This window comes from Necator americanus, chromosome IV (assembly GCF_031761385.1).
Source record: "Necator americanus strain Aroian chromosome IV, whole genome shotgun sequence".
Taxonomy (NCBI): domain Eukaryota; kingdom Metazoa; phylum Nematoda; class Chromadorea; order Rhabditida; family Ancylostomatidae; genus Necator; species Necator americanus.
Genome location: NC_087374.1, coordinates 29942463 through 29968878, shown reverse-complemented (window position 1 = coordinate 29968878; position 26416 = coordinate 29942463). Strand labels below are relative to the sequence as shown.

General features: G+C 41.6%; 1 protein-coding gene across 4 annotated transcripts; it reads left to right on the top strand.

Annotated features, from left to right (window-relative positions):
- Window positions 1-1688: 1688 nt before the first annotated feature.
- Window positions 1689-24829, top strand: RB195_003207 (uncharacterized protein; the record flags this gene model as incomplete). Of its 4 annotated transcripts, none has more annotated exons than XM_064200764.1 (28): window positions 1689-1801; window positions 1894-2080; window positions 2174-2283; window positions 2774-2988; window positions 4319-4446; window positions 4726-4829; window positions 4905-5010; window positions 5468-5608; window positions 5669-5805; window positions 5912-6048; window positions 6141-6301; window positions 7994-8032; window positions 14241-14293; window positions 16146-16251; window positions 16307-16447; window positions 16523-16656; window positions 16717-16841; window positions 16913-17073; window positions 17155-17248; window positions 21415-21447; window positions 21537-21655; window positions 21846-21946; window positions 22008-22179; window positions 22240-22393; window positions 22774-22907; window positions 22961-23104; window positions 24213-24356; window positions 24434-24829. In XM_064200764.1, 28 exons carry the CDS (start codon window positions 1689-1691, stop codon window positions 24827-24829), a joined length of 3789 nt encoding a protein of 1262 aa, XP_064056642.1. The 4 variants fall into 4 exon arrangements, with proteins under 4 accessions (XP_064056642.1, XP_064056643.1, XP_064056645.1 ...); XM_064200763.1 differs by lacking the exon at window positions 21415-21447 and adding an exon at window positions 20688-20855; XM_064200761.1 differs by lacking the exons at window positions 1689-1801; window positions 1894-2080; window positions 2174-2283; ... (9 more) ...; window positions 14241-14293; window positions 21415-21447 and adding exons at window positions 11933-12024; window positions 20688-20855.
- Window positions 24830-26416: the final 1587 nt, after the last annotated feature.

Sequence of the window (26416 nt, the reverse complement as noted above, 5' to 3'; positions counted from 1 at the left end):
CAGGAACGTACGGCTTCGAGCGTTCCGGCGCACTATTTTCTACAATGAGTTCGATTGGAGCGTGCCAGCCTTGTGTGCGCGCGCCGCATCTTCCTGGCCGTTTGTTACGGGAATTAGGAAGAAATGGACAGAATCACATCCCTTTCCATAATCTACAATCCCGTATACAAATACGCCACCTGAAATCCGTACCACCTCAGATTCGTGGGGTAATGCCTTCAATACAAGTGTATAGGACTCTCTGATACTCGAGAAATGGATGTGATGAAGAATGAGAATGATTCTATCTGCCATATCTGTGGTTCTTCAGGAGCCCAGATTCACTATCGTGCAATGGCATGCGGGTAAGCCATCATGTCGTGTCCAAATAAAAACTTCTTGCAGATGATTTTTGTTTTTGTTTATGACAGAATTGTGCTGAATATACATGTGATGATCCTTGATCCAGCACTTCTTTAAAGTTTCAGAAGTTGCAAGGTGTTTTTCGTACGTACAATTCAAAGATCTGTTCCGTTTGTTTGCGACAATAACGGAAGGTGCGGTGTGACAAAAGGTACGATTGATTTTCAAATGGATACTTTAGCCTACTAATGAAAACCATTTCATCTGATTTCCAGAGACAAGAAATACTTGCAAGGCGTGTCGTTTCTCGAGGTGTCTCCAAGCGAAAATGACAGAAAAAGGTGTCTTCACGCCCAGAATTTGTTATTTACTGCATCAAGTATTTACTTCAAATTCACATTCAACAACTATTATGATAAAATCCGGACGGGCGTAGTGCAAAGGAAGGAGGTTCGGCTGTAACGGTAACAGTTGATTGTGCCGATCTAGCCTTCGATTCCTCCAGGATCCATGTAAAAACACTGAATAGTCGGTTGGTCCCCCATCAGTTATTACATAGGCCTTTCCTAAAACTCAATGATCACGAACTGCTGTCGAACTCGCTGCGGCATCCGAAGCGGATTGATACGTCAAAGAACTGATCCTTTATCCTTTAAAACCTATGATCTATGAACACACATTCAACGTGCAAGTCGGCTAAAGAGAATCTGCTATTTTTTAGCAGTTTCGTCAGCTTGACATCAATTCAACGGAGACAGTTAAGGAGATCAAGGACGGGCATAAATAGCACCGAGGAGGAGGTAAGGGGAGAGTGAAATGCGATTACGGTGTCAACTCTTAGCAAAAAAAGTCTGAATAAGACTTTCACAAGCACATGTTCCCCACCATCTCTGACTCTTTTACGGACTCGTCGGCAAACCGCGAAGGGCCAATCAAACGCTTTATGCAGCGTCTTAAAAAGGCTCTCTTCAGCTCGGCAACAAGGAGCCACACGTCCAACAAGGGCAGTTTTGAAAGTCTCGGCTCAACTCGTCATACATCCTGGGTCTCACCCCTTCCTTCAACATTTGCTACGCTGTCTGAGTCTGAGGTGGGAGTCACCCGGTGGAGGGTGCCGTAATGAAATAGACCACATCATCGTCAACGTCGTCAAAAGGCTCTGCCTGACGGACGTCGCTGTTGTGCCAGAGTTTTATATGGGATCGTATTATCGCCTTTTTGGAAGAAGAAGATTTTTTTTCAAACGCAGAGAAGAAAAAGCCGCGAATTTTACGAAACGAACTCTCAGAACGATCATCGACTGAGAGCTCTTCGCTTCGTCTGTCGGCTTTTGGGAAGATACTGTCATGGACAATGTCGACGACGAATATGAACGGCTTGTAGGACATCTTCACGACTGTACGTGGACAGCGAAGAGTTTCAAAACTACCAAGAGACGCCTGTCTCCGGAAGCTTATACGTCAGCGTGGAGCTGCACCAGCTGCAGGCAACCAAAAACTCACGTGCGAGCTCGCAAGGCTTTGCAGAGAGGCTATAAAAGACGACCTCAAGGAAAGAAGAGCAGAAATGTTTGCTGAAGCTGCAGAGGCGGGACAGAGCATTCACTACACCCGTTGGAACTTCACCAATCGTAAAAATGACTGCTCTCCGGTCTCCAGATGGAACAACCAGAGCAGGAGATGGGAAGGAAGATGAAAAGGCCATTCACAATTTCCACTCAGATCTCTTCGACAGCCACGTAAACTTGCCTCCTCACCATCTGAGGGAGGATGCGCACTTCATTCCAAAGGTCCTCCCTTGCTAAGTCCGGCATGCCATCATGTCAGTAAAGAACCGTGCTCCACCCGGTCCGGAGAGAATCAAGCTCGAACATGTGAAGTACCTACCGCCAGTCTTCATCAACACTAACGAGGCTCTTCACTCGTTATCTGTTGGAATGCAGTGTTCTTAGCAATGGAAGCAATGGAAAACCAGCAAGATCGTAGTGTTGTATAAGAAGGGAGACCCACAAGACATCTTCTATTATCGTCCAATCTGCCTACTGCCTGTCATCTACAAGCTTTTTACAAGACTAATCCTAAACAGGATAGAAAGAACATTAGATGAAGGACAGCCATGCGAGCAGGCAGGGTCTCGAAAAGGGTTCTGTGCGATTGACCACGTACACACGGTTTCAAAGCTCATAGAAGTATCGCGAGAGTACAAGATGCCACTGTGTATTACTTTCATCGATTTTAAGCGTTTGATAGTGTTGAGACCAAAGCAGTCATGAAGCCCTTGGACAAACAAGGCGTCCCTTCTCCGCACATAAAGGTACTTTGTGAGTTGTAATGCAACTTCACGACCAAAATTTTTTCATTATACAATGAGGTCATAATCGACTGAAAAGAGGGATTCCTCAGGGTGACACAATTTCACCCAAAATATTCAGTGCCACTCTCGAGAACGCGATGCGAGGGTTAGAAGTGGATTACGTGGGAATGAAAGTTGACGACCGGCATTATCATCATCTTCGTTTCGCTGATGACATCATTCTTATAACAGCAAGGATCAATCAGGCGAAACGGATGCTGGCCGAATTTGATGAAACGTGTAAAAAGATCATTCTTCAGCTGAACCTAGACAAGATTATGTTTGTGGTGACGGGTGGGTTTTTGATGCCCCATTCACGCTCAACGGAACGAATACATCCGAATGCACCAGCTTAGTATATCTAGATCGGCAAATCAAAATGATGAACGACCTGATCCCTGAGCTGGGCAAAGGAGCATTCAAGAGCTCACCTATTCAACGCATCCACCGTTCTTCCTGTTTTGACCTACGCTTCGGAAGCGCGAGAAGGAAAATGCGATCAGCGTCATAGAACGCGGAATTGAAAGGATTCTAGGAGTAACCCGCATGTGAGGGAAGGGATTTATCACTTCTACGTCGCCGATCGAAAATGAGGGACGCTGCCATATATGCCAAGGAAAGCAAAATTAGGTGGGCCGGACACATGATGCACTTCAACGACAATCGTTGGACCAGAGCCGTAAGCGACTGAATAGCCACATCAAACGTACCGCAGGAAGACCGTCGACCCGATGGTCAGACCTCTTTCCGAAGACCTTGAAGGAAAAATACGATGCTCTTCGAGTCCCTCGCGAGAAGAGATGCCACAGGGCAACACTTGCGCGCGATCGCGACAAATGGAAGTATTACTGGTGTCCGCTCGAGCAAATCGATGAATCGAGAGTATAGGTGATACAGGTGATGCAATCAGTGATCACACAGATGATCATAAAATGTTCTGTGTCACGGCATTACACGTTGTATCCTCGATGACTTTGCTCTTGGAGTTGGAACCATTGGTGGTCGTTCAGGAAAATTAGGACACTTACTTCCTTTACGCCACATTTCATTTACGTCACAAAGTACTTTCGATGGTCACCATATGCACTGGGTAACGATACTGGGTGTTGGGTAACGTTTTGCATAGGAATAGTTGACGATTGTGACAAATCACCAGCATGGAGTCAACTGCTGCTCCTCGTTCCCGCAACAAAAATATACCAACATCACAGACATTCAATGAACTTATCCATCTTCCAAGATACATTGTACATCTAAATCGCCGAACTGAGTGACAAATTAAATCGACTTTTTCATTGGAATCTAAAAACTTTATTGAAATCTGAAACTTGAAGTGATATGAAAGATCATACATATAGATCCACATTTTAACTTCTAATATTCTGACTATTAACCCATTTTTCAAGGGCATCACTGATCCGGTAATATAATAGATTATGACCAAGAATTCGGATATGCTTCCTGTTATAATTAAATAAATACTATTTATTACAGTTTTGCACTGTAATATAGAGCAAAACCATGCTTTACAAATTTTTAATGTAACATCCAATCTGCTGAATGAGTTTCCGATATTAAGACAGCTTCGATCGTCTCATGTTTCTATCATCTTAAATTTTTTAAGGTACACTTCTAAGGCTGCTTTCTTTTGCAGATGTTGGGCGATTGAGGAAGAATAAACCCGTTACTGATAGCAGCAACTCACGATCAGTTGTGCCATACTTGTCATCAGCCGAAATGGAAGTAAAACTGGTACATAAAATTTTTGGTTGATTAAGGTATAGAAAAATTCGAGAGCATCCTCACATGCTTCATCTAAGAAACACACGGGGGCGCTCCCAAATTCTTCCACACAGTCGTGCTTCCGAGGCGGTGTGAAACCGTTTTTTTATTTTCGAAGAAATAATTTATTTTCAAAGAAAACAAAAGAATAGGCCGGTTGAAAAGTTAAAGAGAATCCAGAAGAGGTAGCCAATTTGAGTTTGCACGTCTAGGAGACGTTTTGAGATTTGTTAATGGAACATTCTATAGAATGAACTCTATGATGCTGTGAGTGTTGGAATTCACTTCGTTCATGATCTACAAAAGACTCCACGCGCACTAGATTACGCCAGAACTCTCGTTCACATAGAAAAGTGAGAAAATTGTTCAATTTTCATGCGAAACTTATTTTATCTCACGACATTCCTTCCAGCTCTGCGTGATTTCAGATTGTGCGAGAATCCTGGAGCTAGAAGGACTAACTTCGATTACTCTGTTGATATGTCGCTTGCTGAGGCACTGCGGAAGCCGCATTTATGCTGTGCTCGGACACCGGTTGGTTATTTTCTGTTTGGGCTTCATCCAATCCTGAACTGTTAACTCGTGAAAACTTGAAAGACATCGCCGAAAAGGACTGTGGTTATCGATTGTTTTGAATGAATTAACGACTGTATTTATCTCCGCTGGTTGACACCAATGACCCAAGTGGTTTTTCTACCAATGTTTTGCATGCTTTTGTCACTTGCAGCATTTTCAGCTTTAGTGGGTATCGGAGCAACTTGTCTTTATGCTTTAATGTTCATTTCACTAATCATAGAGCGGAAAATTACACCGCCACTAACAATTGTTGAATCTTCTGAAAAAAATTTAACGACAGCATTGAAAGTAGCTCATTCCTTCCATTTCCGATTTCCGGAAGATAAAGTCTCAAAATATTAGTCTTGTGTGATGGTGTGATAGGAAGACACAAAAAACAAGGATATCAATTCTCATGCAAATATTTTGTTCTTAGATTGGATGGAATCAGGACGAATTCGTTGAGACAGAGAATTTGCTGGACACACTGAAACAGATCTACTGCCGTACTGTTACATTATTTGCTGATTTTGCATCTGGATGTCCGGAGTTAGCCTTGCTTGAAGAGCAGGACAAGGTTTATTTAGATCCTCATTACAATCGCGCATTCTTTTTAATATTTCCTTGAGTTTTTCAGCTTGCAATTTGTAGTAAAAACTACTGTGGATGTGTATTGTTTACGTTAGCCTACAATGCATACCTCAATGACTACTATGGAATACTGTTTCCTCATGGATTCAAGTACTCTTTATCAACGAAAAAAGACGAACACGAGTGAGCAGTTCTTATATATAATATACTAAATTTGGTTAGCTGTGTTGAATATCTGGTTCACCGGCGAGAATAAGAAATTTGGCTGGTCAACACCTATTTTGTTTAGGTTTGACGAATTCTTGCAAACTTTATTCGACTACCTTCACAGCAATGTTGTTAGAGTTTTTCGAGAAACAGGAATAACAACTGAAGAGTACACATTCGTAAAGACGCTCATTTTGTTTTCAGGAGGCGAGTTCATCTGTTTTTTATTCAAAATTTTTTTTATACTCTGAATATTTTTGCTGATACCGAGTTTCTATGAGCTTTAGCCATGTTTTACCAAAATTTTCCAGTGATTCCGTTAACCGATGCCGGCCTTAGTATTGTACTACGTGCTCGACGAAAATATGCTGCCCTCCTGAGCGAGCTGATTACCACAACACGACCGGAACTCAGTTCTGTTGAGGCAATGAATAGGCTTACTCGTCTGTTCAGTCTTATTCCCCATATGATGGTTCGTTAAAGTTACAATTTTCAAAACTTTTTCAAAACACGCGCCAAATTCATATGGTTCATTCCTTATAGCATATGTATTCGGGGAATTCCTGACTTTTTCACGAAAATGCTGTGCATTCTCGTGAAAAAAAGTGTAGAGTGTAGAGGCGAGTATAGCGGAAACGGTAAGAGGTGGATGGTGATAATTCGAATCCGCTCGATACCATCGGAGCCTTTCATCCTTCAGAGGTCGATGAATTCTTCCCGTTGTCTGGTAGGAGAACAAGTGGAGCTGACGTGATTCATTGGATGATCCCTGCAAGTCATAGTTTAGACTGCACACACTTATCAATCTCACACTATCCTGAATTGAAGTCTACCGCGTAGGTGCATCTCGAAGGGATCGATCAACCGTATACAATTCGTCATTTGTCCTTAACTACTCTACGTTTCACCATCTTAAACGCGGTGGACTTCAATTCAGGATAGTGTGAGATTGATAAGTGTGTGCAGTCTAGACTAGAAATTTATCAGTGTTTGCCTGAATATGAATAATATACCGATAGACGCAACAAGCTCGGAAGTTTGGTTGCTTTGCAATAATGTCGCAAGGTAAATTGTTCTCTAATAATATTACTAGATTCACTTTTGCAATGCATCAGGCAATTTATCCGAGAACATTTCAGTACTTCTTCTTCAATGCATGGTATATGATAAGAACGCTTGAAAACACTTGTTTTTTTTTTCCAGAGCTCTTCGATGCCCTCTATGCAAAAAACAAATCTCACCAACAGCGTCAGCAGCGCTATCGTCAACATCGTACCCAAAAAAAAGTTATATCGAAAATGTCTCATTCTGTGTTCTCCACACTCCCGCGTAATTATATGAGAAAAAAATCACAAGATAATAAAATTAAAATTTCAGAGTAAGACAGTCTTGTGAAGCGAGAAATTTGCTATATAATAAGATAAGTAAGGCTTTGAGAATCTTTCTACTTCTATGTGCATATTCCTCTTCCACTTCACTTTAAAAAAACGCTTGCGACTTCTTCCTCAACATAAAACTTGAGGTTATTTTTTCGAAGAAAAAAATCTGAGCCACATTTACGTGTTAATTTATTCTTGGAGATTTAGTTCTTATCTTCTTAAATTACCCATGTTCATATTATAATTTGTCCAAGAAAGGTTCACTAGCAAATTACGACTCCCAAAATAACTAGAGAAAAATTTCGAGAAGCTTGCATACTACTTTTCAGGACGTGATTGATTATCGTCTAAGTACAAATTCTCAATTTTGTCCTAAAATTGCCAGGTGCCAATTCAACAACCAAAAGAACATCTACTTAGAGATCTATAGTCTTTTGCGGCTGTATAGCGCAGTCGGTAAGAGGTTCCATTATGACTGCACGGGCTATAGCTGGAAACCTCTCTAGTGCCACCCAACCCTTCATCCCTATGAGATCGTTGGAATGGGGGCAGAGCTTTGTAAGAGGATAAGAACATCCGCTTGATACATCGCCTAGGCCACGCAAATCATTGTATGGGCTAGTTATACGTTCGTAAACCCCAAACGATTCCGAATTGAAGTGAACGCGGTGCGCATCCCAAGTGGACTGATTAGCGTCGGACACCTTATCCTTTCACTTTATACACCGTAATCCGAAAAAGAGAGTTCAAGAATGGATTCATTGAAATTTCACCTGGATTTTCAGCACGCCTCTGAGTTCGATAATTTGTACTGTGGTAAAATGGTGGTGATGAACATGGGAAATATTTCTGGGAACCTTTCTTACGATCTTCATATACGCAAGTTTTGAGAAATGACTCTGTGTGATTTATTGAGATTCAATTATACTGTGGTTATTGATCTTGTGCATCTGTTACTTTACTGCTATTATTATTGTGTTAACGAATTCTCTTGAACCATGTCCGTAAGTGAAGAGTTTCTACCTTGTTAACCGTAAAGCATTCGCTGAAAAATACGGAATTTTTTACTAGTTCATTTTATTTCAATAGTGAATAGTATTTATTTTTCTTCTCTAGGAACAGTAAGTACCGTTAAAATTCTGAACTACATAGACACCTACCAGTGTAACAATGGTTCAACATTATTTTTAACGTGAATTTTGCATTTTCCGTTTCTGCCCGATTTACCGAGTTAGAAGACATTTCCAGTATAACCAATGGATTTTGTTGTATTAATATGATTGATAATATGATTTTGATATTTGTTGATAATTAATAAACAAATACAAACTTCTTTCCTATTTTCATATTTATCATGATCGAAGGCAAGCAATGTTTGCTACAGAGTTGGATCAATTCATGATTACCACTGGTGGGTTATTCATTAAGAATGCAGCGACTCTTTTTAAACTCCATTTTAAAGGCATCATCCCGCGAATCTGAGGTGGTGCGGGTTTCAGGTGGAGAGTTCCTATACGGGTTCATAGATGTCCGTCTATTTCTTCCTAATTGCCCTAAAAAGCGGCCGGACGATACAGCTTGGAGCGATACGGCGCGCTGCTTTCAGCAACGAGTTCGATTGGAGCGCTCCAGCCTTGTGCATGCGCCGCATCCTCCGTACCGTTTTTTTTTACGGCAATTAGGAAGAAACGAACGGAGTCACCCCCTCTCTATAATCTACTATCCCGCATAAGAATATTCCATCTGAAATCCGTACCACCTCAGATTCGTGGGGTAATGCTTTTAAAGGTGTTTCGCTTGTTGTTGGTTTCGATCTCATTCACATTAAACTGTTTTCAGGAAAGGAAAGGAGGGAAACTCTTCTGGTCTTTCGTATGAGGACCGCTCATATTTCCTACTCCGTTCGTATTTATCTAGTGATTCCTTACTCCGATCATCAAGATGTTCGGCCTATTTCAAATTGAAGCAATTCAGTTCCTCCTCTTTGCATTTGTAAACTCATCAATGTTCAGCTAGTGTATTTATTGTGTACGCAGTCCAACCATGCCTATCTTAACGTTCTCTCTTTTCTCTCTTCAGTTGAGATGCTCAGGGAGATTTTGCTGCTGATGAAAACGTTCAGCGAATCATATAAGAAATAAGACGTTCCTGCGTGGCAACTAAGCCGTCTCAGCCAACGTCAACATAAACCACGCTCCTCAATAATCTCCTGAACATCTCAATATCAGTTCTGTATTTAGCAATTGGCTCTAACCTCACTCTTATAGCTCGTTGCACCAATTTTTTCGTTGATTAGGTACCGATTTCTTTTCATCAACAACCGCAACATAAATAACTGACATCTCCTAGAGTGTTTTTCCATGCAGTATTCTGGCATTTCTGTATGTCTTCTTTATCCTTACATCTGCAAATGATGCCGACTGAAACCTCACCACAGTATCTACGCCACAATCGAGTTAAAGGCATCACCCCACGAATCTGAGGTGATGCAGATTTCAGGTGGAGCATTCGTATCGGGATGGGAGACTATGGAGAGGGGGTGATTTCGTCCATTTCTTCCTAATTGCCGTAAAAAACTGCCTGGAAGATGCGGCGCTGCGCAAGGCTGGGGCGCTGCAGTCGAACTCCCTGTAGAAAATAGTGCGCCAGTACGCCTGAAGCCGTATCGTCCGGACCGTTTTTTTACGGCAATTAGGACGAAATGGACGAAATCACCCCCCTCTCCATAGTCTCCCATCCCGTATACGAATACTCCACCTGAAATCCGTACCACCTCAGATTCGTGGAGTGATGCCTTCAAGTAAAAAAGAAAAATAAATGTTTTTAATCGCGTGCAAAGAAAAGAATAGCAATTTTTTGGGGGTGAAGGTTTGGGTTCGGAAAGAGAAAGCCATGTGCTTTTCTTTATTGTAAGGACGACCCGCTGGTAGCTTTAGGGGTACCCATAGACCGAGTTTCTTCTTCTTGCCAAATTGCAAAGCGACACCAGAATTGCGGTCCATTACGACAACGCAAAAAACTCGTCGGGCTTTTTCCGCTTTGTTTCTTGTACTTTTTCATTATTCTCCTTTTATAATAGTGCATTAGCAGAACTGTGTAATCTTAGTAGAGTCTATTTTCTTTAAATTCATCGTTTGTTTCGCTTTTAGAGCCTCTCCAACACCTCAGTTTGTAGCAATCTCTTTGCCATGTCTTTTTTAATAGATATGTAATTGTTTGTAATTGTGTATTATTAGCTTTTTTTGTAGTCGGAATCATACCAAAATGTGTTGCGAATAACTATACAACATTACTCAAAACAAAGAAAAAACAAGGACAAAAATTAATTCCCTGCGATCTAAGATCGAAGACAAGACAAACCATTAAACTGAACTGAAAGCGAAAAACCATTCAAAAAAGCAAAAATGTAGTCGGTGGAGTTAAGGGAGAGGGACTCAACCGCGCTCTTATTTCTGGATGCTCTGCCTTCTTTTTTCTCTAGGTACCTTTAGCTTGGGTGTCAAAGATCCTGTGTGAGCACGCGCAATAGTGGAAAGTGGATCGGCGGAACTCAAACGTAGTTATTCACTCTCTGCTGGTGTCATTTGGATCCGCCAAAATAACGTTCTGAAGCTTGTTGATGTTTACCTCCAGTGCCTGACCTCACCTCTAAGAATCATCCAGCGAATGCAGGCCATCTTTCAATTCGACAAACCACATCGTATACGTTTTGCAAGAGACGTTAAGCTCGCAATTTATTTGGATTGGATTGGCTTTAGCATGAGTTGCATTCAAACCAGAATTGTAGTAAGGGAGGAGAATGCGACGAATATGGGTCTGATCAGAGCGATACTTGTGTGCTCTACTAGCAAGTAAGCATCAAACTGATTCATGGCGGTAAATGTTGGTGGCAATACAGAAAGTGCCTTCCTACAAGCACAAATCGTACATATCCCATAGGCGGAAAATATGGAACCGTCAAAAAGACTCATGAAAGCACTCATAATCAATTAGTTATAAGCGAAAAGAGATAATAGAGTTAGTACAGTCTTTCTTCGGCTTCCATGGTCCCATTAGCATTCAGGCGGTAGACATAGCGCGGTGTGACGAACAGCATTCAACGTCTTTTTCAGAAGTGTTGACTCCGAAACGGTAACGCAACTTGAAAAACGGAAAGTTTGTGCTCCTAAACCTCGCTTTTGGCTTGAGCAGGACGATTGCTGCTTTCAAGAAAAAAAAAATAATGAGTAACGCTGCATCAATCTGGACCTCTAGACAATCTTAGTCTTTTGCGAGAAGCATATTGTGGTCTCTTGCACATTTCTCTGTAAACCGATTTTTCTCCCTGGGACCAACAGAAATACATAGGTCTGCATAAGCAAGATGTGAACATCGTAAGAACGTAAGAGAGTTGTCCAGCAGCAGATACTGACTCAGGTGGGGTTTAAGTTCACAGAAAACACCACCTTCTGCACCAAAATGGTCGCTACATATCTTATAACATTTCTTAAACCTAGATGTTATAAAATCCTCTCCTTAAATTACGATGTCACGCTCCGATAGCTCAGCTCGGATTTCCTTCTCACAACTTTTTGTTCTCTTTCATCGTTTGTGTTGCTGTGATGGTTTTCGTCTTTTTTATTTTAATTATGAATAATAATTCATAATTCAATGTTATACTTACGTCACTTCTTACAGTGCAATCGGTGTTCTTTTGATCTTTTCAATTTCGAATTGTACACAAAATGAGAGATGATCTGCCATTGGTTAATGGATCAAGGTGTCACATCTGTGGTACAACAGGTGCTCATATTCATTACGGGGCTATGGCATGTGGGTGAGTTTTCCTTCAAAAGCCATAGAAATTGGCTTCCGATCCTTAAACTTCGTTTTCACATTTGAGTAGGTTCTTTTAACTCGGTTGCCTTGGAGTTTCATGTGAATAGTAGTCCGAGAGAAAGAGAAATTTACCAGTCAATCTTGTGAATTCAGAAGTTGCAAGGTCTTCTTCTTTCGCGCTGTTCAAAGGTCAACACGCTTCAAATGCGGGAATAACGCCAATTGTATAGTAACTAAAGGTGAGACCACTACTCGCTATATAAATCTGAACTATTCATTGCTTGAGTAGACACCAGGAAGTCCTGCAGAGCTTGTCGATTCACAAAGTGCTTGGAAGCTAACATGACGGAACGAGGTTGGCACTGCTTCTCACAGGGAAGGACATACTTTAATTAATTTGTTTTGCAGATGTTGGACGATTCAGAAAAAACTCAACCGTCTTAGATTGCAGTTCTCTAATGACATCGCAGCCGTCGAAATATCGCCTGGTAAAGGAAATTTAAGGACAGCATACCACAAATCTGGGGTGTTACTGATTTCAGGTGGAGTATCCGTATACGGGGTCGTAGATTATGGAGACCGGGGTGGTTCAGCTTATCTTCCCCTTTAATCACTGCAAGCAGCCGGCCCCTGAATGCTGTTTTGTACGATGCCTTCTACTGCAGCGCCCCACCCTTGCACGCGTAGCGTGCCTTACTGCCTATCGGGGCAGTCCGAATTGGATTTTCAACGAATCGCAGGGCGGAGGTGGCGCAAGGGGAGGAGCGTTGCAATAGATGGCGCCGTACAAAACAGCATTCGGGAGGCGGCTGTTTGCAGTGATGCAGGGAGAAATGAGCGGAACTACCTACGCCTCCATAATCTACGACCCCGTATACGGACGCCCCACCTGAAATCCGCACCACCTCAGATTCGTGCTATGCTGCCTTTAAGGGATATCAGCAGATTGTGTTTTGTAGCTTATCAAGACATGACTTTTGTGAAAAACCTGGAAAAACAAAATCATTACGTATCCTCGTGAGTCTTTTCTCGCTCATTCCCACAGAAGAGGTTGCTAAAGTATTCTAATCAGTTCTCTGCAGTAGTTCTGGATGCTGCTCCTTGCAGTGCCAGCACGAAATCACGAGCGCAACCTACGAACAGACCTGAAGATATTTTTCAGTGCTACGAGGACGAAATCGTCAACAGGGCAGAATAGGTTTACAACCTGGTTTTAACGAAGATCCCTTGTTACATTTCAATTTATGAATGTGCCAACTACACATACACACAAATATTTTAGAAGAAGGATTATTTTAAAACATCATGAGGTGCTGCTTCGCTGGATGGCCTCCTAAAAGTGCCTAGAAGATCCAAAGCAAAGTGGAAATGGAAATGCCGTGCCGGAAAAATAAGGATTTTACTGATTACCTTTCTGCAGATGATGAGCTGAAATCGAACTAGCCTCTAGAATAAACGTTAGTGTCACCCTTATCGTCATGAGTAATCATTGCTCAAAGACAACAACGATTTTCTCGAATATCGCTGCATGTAAGAAAAAGTTCTAGATGTATTTCTATGAACGTTATGACTGCATGAACTCAAATATCACTGCATAGCATGCTGTAGTTATGTGACAAGTATCAACACTCTGAACAAAAACTGTGAATAGAATACCAAGAAAAAAGCAGCTTCCTTGTGGGTCCGAAAGAGAAAATTAAGACTTCATTGACACATTTGCCATGTAATGTAATTTTAGAATGAGTTACCAGAGATGAATTCAACAAGCATCGGAATAAAATTTGTTGAAAATCTGAAGAGCATAAGGAAAGCAGTGGATTATGCGAAAACGCTCGTACATATTGAAAGGTCAGCTGTTTTTTGTTGCACTAAAATTATGACCAGCAGTAAATCCTGCCACGGGAGTTCAACTGGCCGAATGAATAGTTACGACCTCGACTAAAATTGATTTGTGTCGAATGTAGTCCAAACAGTGAAGAATGGTAAGCCGGCTGCGTAGTCGAGGGTGTAGCAAGAGGGTTAGCGGGAATCAATCGAGCAAGTCAGCCCGATTAGCGCGAAGTGGTGTATAGCCGGGTCAAAACGACATGAATCACGAGTGCATTTGCGTACGCGCTCAAAACGGCGCGGTGGAGGTAGCAGTTGGGACCGAGGTGGGACCGTCGCAAACTGCTGGTATGGGTGGTGCCAGCAAGGGTTTCACCACGCTCCTAGCCGCTACGGTGCACCGAAGCGCCTCGAGAGAAGCTGCGTACGCAATTGCGTAAGTGCGTCATGTCGTTTTGACTCTACTATAGTTTTGGGCTGTGTTCACTTACTCGTTTTAGGGATAACAGTAAATGGAGTCGTGCATACTGTGCTTTTCACAAGGCACGACGAGCTCATCGGGAATAGTTTTCTGCTCTTTTTTACTAGTTTCATATCATTTTTGCCATTTCTCCGTCCTACTCTTTTGTACTGTCTTTTTTTTATATAATTGAGTCTATGTTTTGTGATGTTTCTCCATCATGGTGTTTGCACACTATCCTTCTTCTTCTTTTTTTTATGCCATAAAGTTTGTAGTTTGTTAGAACATCTTTTTTTGTTTTTTTTTTAAAGGTAAAGTTTGGAAGAGGTGGGGGGAGGGGAACTCAACCTCGCTCTTATTTCTGGAAGAGAATAATCGAAGTAATCGGCACCCTAAAACCTAAGCATTAATCTTAGAGGGTCTATGACCTGTAAACTGAAACTACTAAGGGAAAAAGGAAGGTAGAGCCTCCAGGAATAAGAGTGCAGTTGAGTGCCTTCCCTTAACTCCATCGCCTACATTTTCCCTTTTCTGAATTGTTTTCCGCCATTTCTTTCAGTTCAGTTCTATGGTTTGCTTTGTTTTTCGATCTTAGTTCGCAGGGAAATTTGTCCCCTTTTTTTGGCTACTAGTGTATAGCTATCCACGACAGATGCGACTACAACAGAGGCTAATCATGTACAGTTAGAAACAGTTACATAAAGTCATAATAATGTTACTAGCTTGTCAATCTACTCAAGATGCACCAACGCGTTTTACTGCAGTTTGTAATCGCTGAGGTTTTGGAACGGTGTTGGCCTATACAATGATTTGCGGGGGTCAGCCGATGATCAAGTCAGTGTTTTTATCCTCCCAGACAAGGCTGGTACTAATTTATCGACCCAGAGGGATGAAACGCTTAGTTTGCAATAGGGCAGTTTGGAACAATCGACAGTGTGGCCACAAATGACCTCTAACCGACTGCGCCATATCCGCCTCCAAACAGCTACATGCATTAAAAAGAAACGAGACGGAGATTGAATGGGTACAAAATAAGAGAGTTCTGAGAGCAAAACAAACGATAGAGTTTAAGAAAAGGACTTTATCAAGATGTCATATTTTTGCTAATGCTTTATTATGCGAGAGAAGTAGTGAGAAAGAACGAGACTCGGCTAATGGCTCGCTATTTTGCTGTCGCTTTAAAAGTAACTACTTTTGCCTCTTCACACTGCATAGTTAGCTAATACAGATATTGATTGATATTGATATTATGACATTCATACTTTTTTCTTTCTTCTGCTGCTTTCAAAATCAAAAACAGCAACTGTTGCGCAGAATCAACATGGTTAAAGGCGTGAACCCATAAATCTGAGGTGGTACGGATTTCAAGTGGAATATTCGTATACGGAACAGTAGATTATGGAGAGGAGTGTGGTTCCGTCCATTTATTGCCAATTGCCGCAAAAAAAAGGCCCAGAAAATGCGGCGTGCAGAAGGCTGGCGCGCTCTAATCGAATTCGTCGCGGAAAGCAGCGTGCCGGAACGCTCGAAGCCGTATCTTCCAGGCCGTTTTCTACGGCAATTAGGAAGAAATGAACGGAATCACCCGTCTCTCAATAATCTACGATCCCGTATACAGATACTCCACCGAAAATCCGTATCACTCCAGATTGGTAGGGTGATGCCTTTAAGTATTTGGTTGCCATTACATGTTCCCGTACCTCCAACGCGCAAACAGCTGACAGGAGCGATTACTGCAGAAATATGCTTCAGATGTAGATATCTGTAGACGATGAAAGCTGCATGATACGACTATTCGATGGTGCTCATTAAGAGGACTGTTTTATCTTCAGGATCTGCGACAGTACTGAAGAACCACTGGTGTCATTTTCGTACTCATTGGACACTTCGCTAGCGGATGTTCTCGAAAAACCTCATCTATGCTGCCACAGAACTCCTGTATGCACTACGTCTACGTCCCTCCATCTATTTACATAATTAGAACTTGTTGAAGATTGGTTGGAGCCAAAGTGGACTGGCCAAAGGGGACAACATATTGGAAGTCCTGAAAGAGTCATACTGTCGCAGTATCACCCATTTTGCAGATTTCGCTGCAAGCTGCCCAGAACTCCAAATGTTAGAAGCGAAAGACAGGGTAAAGGTTATAAGACTGACTATGGGAGAAATGAAAGTAACTTCAATAATGATTGAGAAATGCAGGATTTTACAGCTTGCAATGTGTAGTGCTAACTACTGCGGAGTAACTTTATTTCTAATGGTATACAACACTTACCTCAAGGGCTGCACTGGACTGCTATTCCCACATGGATTTACTTACAAATCTTCAGAAAAACAGCACCATGAGTATGTTTACTGCAGCTGTGTTTCTCAGCAAAAGTGGGTTCGATCCCATCATCTTAATAGGTTTGATGGATTCCTGCAAGAACTTGTCGACTATCTTCACCGAAACGTTGTCACCGTCTTTCGTGAAGAAAAAGTCACCATAGAGGAATATTCCCTACTCAAAACACTTGTGCTTTTTGCAGGAAGTGAGTCATAGAATATGTTACGATATTCAAAAGAAGAAATATCTTACTTCCATGAGGACAGCTACTTTCAGCTATCTCTCTTACGGACGAAGGTTTTGACATTGTATCAGGTGCACGACGGAAGTATGGAGCCCTGCTGGCTGAGTACATAGTGACCAGCCGGACAGACTTAAGTCCTGCTGATCAGATGGAGCGACTTCTTCGGCTTTGTAGTGTCGTGCCTCATATGATGGTTTGTTTTACTTAAGTACTTTTCTGATGACCTAGATAAATAGTCGGTGCAAGCAGAGTGTGTTGTCCTTTGATATTTTAGCATGCTTCCGAACGCGACAATTCATATTGTGCTAGGATGGTCCTCATGAATATTGGAAATTTGACAGGGCCATTATCATATGACCTTCACATCCGTAAGTTTTGACATAGTCTGTGAGAATTGATACTAAAAACACTGTTCATGTATTTTCTCACATTCGGAACTGTACCAAAGATATCACGTAGCGTATGTGCGTCGCTCGTTTGGTTGATACAGGTTCAAGGATCGTTTGGAAATTTTGGAACGAATTACTCTTCCTCTAACTCAGTGCCCCTTTTTTGTGTTAATTTTATATCTATTCTGAAAGCTTCTTGTTTGTCCTGTTATGTAGTTTCATTGTTCATCAGCGCTAATTTGACCATTTATTTGTGAAACTTTCTCATTATAAATATTACTTACCTTTTTATCTCAAACACTTCACATAGAATGGGTTGAGAAACCTAGTAATTTAGTTGGAAAGAAAGCACTCATTCTTTTCACCACCTGCGAGGCGATCGATCTGTAGGGACTCAAAGCGGGATCACTTGTCTGTAAAATAGAACTTAAAGACGTCTGATGATTGCTCTACGGCCGCGTCCAGGTATCGTCGATAGTTCACTTGTAGTGGCATTGGGTTTGTCTCTGAGACGCAAAGCTTCATCGTTCCAGTCAGTCGGGCGACCAGAGCGAGGTCGATCTTCAATTAAATATCTCCTGACTCGAAGCGTTGGAACAAACGGGCGACAGTCTAACTAGATACTATATCTTCCTAGAGCGCACCACAAATATGAACGATGGCGTCGCATGCGTTGTGGCCTTGCGGGAATTCGTAGTACACGATTGTTTGAATTTGACTTTGGCTTAGTGATGTCATGGTTGAACACCAGAACTTTCATTGGAGCGATAGTGAATGCGCAGAAGCAATTGACTTAACATGCAAATGATCATAACTTCTTCTTCCTATGAAAGAAATTCACTCCATACAAAAAACCGCATTGCCCGTAAGCAGACAGACTGGTGTTCTCCGGAAAAAGTGATGCTAGATCCTTTTTAAAGGCAGCACAGCACGAATCTGAGGTGGTGCGAATTCCAGGTGGAGTATCCATATACGGGGTCGTAGATTATGGAGACGGGGGTAGTTCCGCTCATTTCTCCCTGCACCACTGTAAACAGCCACCTTCAGAATGTTGCTTTTACGACGCCATCTATTGTAACGGTCCGCCCCTTGCGCCGCCTCCGCCTTGCGATTCGTCGAAAATCAATTCAGACCGCCCACCGCCCCGATAGGCAGTAAGGGACGCTACGCGTGCAAGGGTGGCGCGCTGCAATAGAAGGCATCGTACAAAACAGCATTCAGGGGTCAGCTGCTTGCAGTGATTAAGAGGAAGGTGAGCGAAACCACCTCACTTGTGGATACTCCACCTGAAATCCGTATCACTCCAGATTTGTGGTATGCTGCCTTTAATCTTATAGTGCGCTCAATATCGCTAGGAACACAGCCGGCAACGGCTGTGGGCCAATTGTTCTCCTTGAGACGTATCACCTCTCCAGCTCACCCTATACAACTTTCCTTGGCAAATGCAGTCGGTGTCTAATCGCCGTTCGCTGGGTTATGGCAGAAATTCCAATACCCTCTTCCATTTGTGTTGAAGGCATCACCCCACGAATCTGAGGCGGTACGGATTTCAGGTGGAGTATTCGTACACGGGGTCGTAGATTATGGAGAGGATGATTATTCCGTCCATTTCTTTCTAATTGCCGTAAAAAACGGCCCGGAAGATGCGGCTTCGAGCATTCCGGGGCGCTATTTTCTACAACGAGTTCGATTGGAGAGCCCCAGTCTTGTGCACGCGCTGCATCTTCCGGACCGTTTTTTTTTTACAGCAACTAGGAAGAAATGGACGGAATCACCCCTCTCACCATAATCTGCTATCCCGTATAAGAATACTCCACTTGAAATCCATACCACCTTAGATTCGTCGGGTGATGCCTTTAAGTCTGATGTAAACTATGGATATAGTATACTGTGTTCAAAACGTGCACATTTCATTTTTCTGCCTTAAAACATATACGTCCATAATAGACAAAAATGCTTTGTGAAACAAGGGTCAGCAGTGGTGCTAATACCTAAGAAAGGGACACAATACAAGGACCACATTCAGATAGAAGTACCGACCGTTGATGGCTGTAAACCATATATTATTATAATCAAGACTTTGACCCCTTAAAATTCAGTGTAGGGACATAACAGACAGCATGGTTAACTCTAATAATATCCTAAACAGCGGTATACATAACCATCCTGAGCAGACACATTCAATTCTTGAAGCTGACAATGCAAAACGCCAATAAGTCCACAATTAATTTGTCACAATCGACCTTCAGTAGCTAAGTCTAGGCCTAAGCCCAACCCTTAGGACTGGGAAAAAATCCATGTCTCTGTTATGAAAGTCTACTGAATTTGAATATGTAGATTATGAGTATGGACGTTATCATTCACGATTCTTCCAAATTACTCTGAAAAACGTCGTTGGGAACCGCCTTGGGAATTGAATTTTCCTACGAGGCACTTAGGTACATCACATCTGGGAGGGCAAGCATACGCGCTGCACCTGGCAGCGAATGAGTAACCAGAGGGCTGCTAACGCTGTCCATCCCGCTCTTCCTTATCTGTTGGTGGAGAGATCCAAACATTGTCAATTTGGGGACATGTGGCTTCAAATATGGCTCCTCTTCTTTGGTATTACGTGGAAGAATTCCCATGAATGACGGTATTTCCAAGGCTGCGCTCAGTCCTCCCCTTTATTATTGCATAAACGCAACGTAAACGAAAGAGGTAAATAGAATTCATCAAATATGAACGCCATGCTGTCTACGCTTACTGCGCGGACATAATATTTCAACTGAAGCGATTCATGTGGACAAATACACATATAGTCGGGTCAATACGACATGAAGCACGGACATTTGCGCAAGCGGCTGCGCTCGAAAGCGGAGCGATGGAGCGTAGCGGTTGGGATCTCGTTAGGACCCTCACTGCCGCCATTCACCTCTGCAGTTCGCCATGGTCCCACCTCGATTCCAACCGCTGTCTCGACCGCACCGCTTCCGAACGCGGTCACTTACGGTAACGGTTCGTGCTTCATGTTGTTTTGACCCAACTATATGACACACTCACTGGCTCAACTATTCCTAATGAATATTATACGTTATCATATAGCATGGGAAAGAACCTTTCCACATAAACAGTAGTAGTGAAAAAGAGTTTACGAAGTTTTATTTCGTCAATCTTATCGGTGCAGAGAGTTGTTTTGTCGCATGAAGTAGTCCGTCCTGTGAACTTAATCGGCCCTCTTCATGGATTTGTAGAGGTTTTCTTTGTATTTTTCGTCACTCTTGCAAGCTGCGCCACTTACAGAACCCTTGACTGGGAGCGACCAATACTGGGGATTTCTGCGGACGCTCCCTGCAAGCAAATCTCGAAGTCGCAAAGAAATAAGTTGTTGCGTTTATTTTGTGTGCGACAACAGATTGAGACTGGTTAACGATCTCAGACTTAGCTCAACGCGACAAGATGTGCAAATGCTCCTGCTATTTTTTCACATGGGAAGTGCAGGCACTAGCTGTTTCATTTTCTTTCGGCACATCGCGTGGAGCGGGAACCATGAAGATGCCTCTGCTATTCCCAATCATGTCGAGAATGTGTCCATGCATTCTATTTGGTAAAACAGAACAAGTCGATGGCGTTTCATAACTTTTCATTATCCTCAATCCTCAAAAATTGCAACCTTGAATGATGGGGAGAAAGTTGTGACAAGTATTTGTAACATCCTGAAGCAAAATTATGTTTTGAGCTCTACTATTCAGTGTCAAAAGAAAAAAGAAATTGTCCTGTCGAATACAGGCTGAGGACATGTTTTCAATTCATATGTACATATAAGCGCTGACACACTTCTAAATCCCCACAGGTCAGAGGAGAAAATCGCCCTGGTAGCATTAGCACTGCTTCTAGCTAAAGCATGTAGAGTTTGAAGTTAAACCCACTAAAACCCCAAGACCTGAGTTTGGGTTACGGTCCCACTCGCTGTTCCGGAACCATCCCAAGGACAATTTATGGACGGCTGTTTGATATTGTGTCCGTAATTCCACCAACTATTTGATCCGGTGCAGAGGAAAATTCTCGGTCTCGTATCTTACTATTATATTGCATATTTTCTTTTAACGTGTTGAATAGAAGCCTCAGTGGAGGTCCTCTTTTATTCCATCTCTAATCCCACAAAGACCTCTATTTTTTTGACGAGAACCAGTTTAAAGGTGAGCTGAATTGTAAGTTATGACTGTTGTGTCCCGGCTGTATTTTCTTCTCATCACATTGTTGTATACAACAAAAACTACCTATTGAGGTATGGGCGATCTTAAGGAACCATGTTCTGCATCGCTTCGAAGTCCTTGCGATAATTTGGATGGTGAAGGTCCTTTTCGTCGTTTTGCTCTACTTCTATCTTTACCACCTCGTACCAAGGTTCGTTCACCTGCTTGACGTCAAAAAACTTTTTATCTCATGACTTCTCCTGCTAGAACTCTGGTTTCGAAATGACTTTGCCACTTTTTTGAGGTAAATTTTGCAACTGCATTTGGTTTTGCTGTTGAAAGATGCATTTCATGGGACTTTTAGGTGTTTTTTTTTTACAAACTACTATTCTCATTTACAGAATCAATTCATGAATGCAAAGGTAGCTGAGTCTATCCTGAGCAAAATACCTGATGGTCTCCTAGAGGAGTTGTTGGCTACTGATGATGAACACTTGGTTAGGTCTGTTCTCTTCTTTCTTTTATATTTGGATAGTTTTCTATAAGAATCAGTACTGTTCCAGCTTTCAAGATCTCGCCGTTGATGTTCTCGAGACTTTACTTCCTTATTGTCATGGTTCCACTCTTCGCAATCTTTCTCACCTCATTCCACACCTCGTCCATAGGTTGGAATTGACGAAAGACAACATGAATGCTTTAAGTAGTATCTCCAAATGTATCATCACCTTGTGTTTTGTGAGTGTTACTTGTGTTTACGAAATTTTAACTTTAAATGACGTGAAGAACTACATTTAGGAGATTGGTTCTGGTAATACAGAGTTCGTGCATGACACAGCTGATATTTTGACTTCTTTTTGTGTTGGAAACCCCAAAGATTTCCCCTTTACTCCCATATTGGAGCGATTGGTCGACTGTATGCTTACTCTGCAACATCACAGCGAGAACTATGGTTTGTTTTTGTTGACGCTTTCTTTGTTATCAAAATACAACAGCTATGGAATTAGATTGTTTAGCAAGTTTTGCCACTGTTGTGTCTCAGATTGGTCTTTGTAAAAGCTAAGCTAGTGTTGGTGTTTTTTTTTTTGGGGGGGAGGGGGCTTAGTAATTCTTAACTTTATGTAACCTGTAACTGTATGTAAGTAACTTTATGTCATGTCATAGATCCTCTATGACTATCCTTAGACTAATGCTTAGGTTCAGCGCCCCGATTGATTCAATAATTTTTACTCGAGAAGTAAGGTGGCCACTGAGTGCCCCTCCCAACTACATTTTACCCGGGAGTATATATTTTTAGGAACTGTATTAAACTCTGTGTATTGATTCTTTCAGAATTAGTTTCTAAAGAACACTGCTGGCCTAAGAACGTGCGTACACTCGTTCACGCCTTTTTGAAGACGAGAACCGAGATGCTAAGTGACGCAATGAGAATAGCAGTATTTAGATTGGCAAAGGAAGTTGTGGAGGTTTATTCTGTCCTTAATACGTTTAATTCCGAAATTTTAAGCGCATTTTTTAGACTTTGGGGACGAACTGGTTTGCTGAGGATGTTGGTCTTCTATTATTACTAGTTCACCTAGTTGTGGTACAAACACGAATGTGCCTTGATGAGCCTACTACGATCAACCCGGAAAGTCTTGCTGTTTGTTTCCATATTCTAGAGGTGATTTTGTCAATTTTATTTCATTTTGAACATTTTTGTCTTCGCTTATTTTCTTCTATTCTTTGTGGACATTGAAGTTATATTTCCCCTTACTGTCGCTTTGAGTTCTCGTTTTCTCGTCAAATAAATCTAAATATGTGCTCATTTAGCATTTACTACAGAAATCTTGAACGACGAGATCATTTCTATGTAAAATTATGGGTGTTGACAGCTGAAGCTGCACTCCTCCTATCCCTTTGTGGCGAGAAATTTTTAGAAACGATTCATAGTGTTTTGTATCACTGATAACTTCACTAACTGATGAAATAGAGCGGACGAGCTTTTATTGGCAAGATTTGGTCATAGCCATTGTATTGAGAATGCATAAGGTTTTTCCTCATTCTTTATGCTAGAAATTGGTGAACATTTTTTTGTCAGATTGGAAGCTTTCTTTTTCATCCTTTTTTTGAATCCTTTCTAAAACATGCGTAACACAGCCATTAGCTCCTTTTTTCTTATGAGGAACGCTCATCTTTCACTGATACTGTTTCTGTTTAGTTCGTCAACACCCTTTAACAAAATTAAGATGTAATTCACAGTAGGCACTAAACGATACAAAGACCCAGTGGGTCCTTAGCGATTTTGATTTCTTGTTTCCCGAAAGAATAATGTGCATCTAGTTTTCTTCAGTATTTCACTTCTTCAGTCTATAGATCGGTATCATTTGGAGCTAGCATACCGCGAATCTGATGTGGTGAGGGAATCCGCGGGAGAAGGTAGAGATGGGGCTGTAAACTGCAGGGTCCGTGATGGTTCTAGTCATCTAATCCTAATCATCGTAAAAAAGGGCGTAGGAACTGTGTTTCTTCCTACGGGATACGTTAGAATGCTCCTCTCTGCATAGGTTACGGTCCACTCAGCGGCCTATTCGTTCATTAGAAACGGCTTCTTCCAAGCTTTTTTTTTAAATAACGATTAGGGGAAGACAAGAGAACCACGCTGAGTTCCGCAGTCTACAGTCTATAGCTTTTCCCGCGGATTTCTTCATTACGTCAGATTCGTGCTATGCTATTAAAAAAAATAAATATCAGAGCAGCTAGAAAATGTTCTCCTGAAATTTTACTTTTAGTCGGCTATACGCTGCGCTGAAGAGTCGTCCTTCGTAGATGATTCCTCAGCTACTCAAATTGCGAAGTCGGTTCGTGAAGCTGCACTGTATTCCATCCAGTACTGGGTCGAAGCAAAGGAACAAAATGAGTGTTTACCGAGTGAGGTGGGATGTTCGTTGTGAAGTATGATACATCCTCTAATCGTTCTACCGAGTTGATATCATATAGTGTTGTATTTTAGGTTGAACTGATGATCTATCGATTTACTTGTTGCTTTTTGGCTATCGGTGGCGCACAGATGCTGCCGGAATCACTGCTGCAGAAGTGTTCCGTCCATATGCTACATGTTTTTGAGCAGTCAATATCTAGTGGAGATTTTACAACAGCTTGTTTACTTCTACCAAATCTTCACGATTTACCGCGACTTGCAGATAATACGATCACATTAATAACCGACTTAGTCCTCTCACAGTACCCGCACCTTCAGTGGAAGCAAACTGTTGATGAAGCAGTTGCTTCCCTCGAGAATTTAAAGTCGAGGGTTGACTTCTACAGCAAAAAGACAGTTAAGGAGGCTTGCTTAAAACTGAAGGCCATACCCGACTGTGAGCTAGGTGAACTGTTGTCGAATCTTTGACGTGTAGTATTTCACTAAACATTCGAAACGTTATCTTGCAAAAATCACCATGACATCAAGACTCATCCACTGGAACCTGAAAGAATTCGCGATGATACTGTGGATTTTATTGTTAGGATGTAGATGCTCGAAGAGTAGGGGAACATTAGTATTCAAATGTACTACTAGTGCTCTTATACTTCTGGAGAAGGTTTTCTGCCAAGGAACAACGAGAAGCAAAACATTGCACAGGAATAGATCACAATTGCTTTTTGACCAGTTGGTGAGCATCTAGAATTTGTTTCCGTAAAATTCTTCATTAGTTTTCAATGATCTCTTCCGTGTTAGCTTATTTGACCTTCCTCACTTGTTTGATGTTATCTGTTTGATGTTTGAGCACTACGTTCTGGACTATTTTTTCAATATACGGGTATTGAAATAGCCGTGAATTAAGGCTGTGAACTAAGGGCTCGGGCATTGGGACGCTGAAACTCTCAGCTTTCTGCAAAATAATATAAAATCACATGTTCATTGACCTCAGCGGTCATCCTTGTTATTCTTTTATTGTTATGTGTGTTTTGTTTTGTTGTTGATTTTGTCTATAAATAAATTTCTGAAGGTTTTCTTTGAAAGGAATTTTACTGCGTTATCTTTCAGCTAATATATCGCTGAGATTTTCTTTTTTCTTTTTTACTGTCGCTTGTGAGGTATGTTTCGGTAGTAGGTCTTTCGTTGCCCGTTCTACCTAGTTTGTGAGTGCACTTCTATCGTGAAAAACATCTGACTTTTTCTGTCAAACGTTTGAATGTTTGCAGCGGCTTGTTCTTTGTTTTAACACTGATAATTGTCTGCGATGATGATCAGGAACAGTTATGGGTGGGTCAAAACGAATGAAGCATGATGCGTTTGCAAAGTGGTTGTGCTCGAAGCGGAGCGATGAAGATAGCGGTTGCAATCGAAGTAGGACCATCACGAACCGCGGCGATGAATGGTGCTAGCAAGCCTGTCCCCTTGATCCTAACCGCTAAGTTCCCTCTCACCTCTTCGAGTGCAACCGCTTACGCAGTTCCATCGAGCTTCATGTCGTTTTTACTCTACTATGCTATCCCGTCTTAATAACCGCTTTGTTGTATATTTTGTCATCTGTAGTTGTGCTTCTGATTGTGATGAGGTTCTACGTATTTTACACTTACGCAATTGTAGGAATTTGTTTTTTGCTTCGTTTATGGCTTTTCTTACTTTTGAATTTTAAGCAACGGACTTCGAAATTTTCTTTTGAGTTGAATAAGTAGATAGCAAGCTGAAGGTATGTGTATTTGTAGACTTTTTCACTTTTTTTTGCTCTTTAAATAACTCCCTCGTTTCCTTCTTCTACCAGATCAACTCTTCTAAATCTAATTCATTCTGATTTCAGTGATGTAAAAAGTTCTGTGGTTCGTGTTCTTTCAGTTCGTTTTTAGCTTCAATCCATTTGGATTCATCCAAACTAAACTATACTTTTTCTATGTATTATATATAATATATAACACATAAAACAGACATATTTCTGTGGGACTTATCGTTAGATTAATTGCCCACTACAAACTGCTAAATCTGAAGTTACATCCA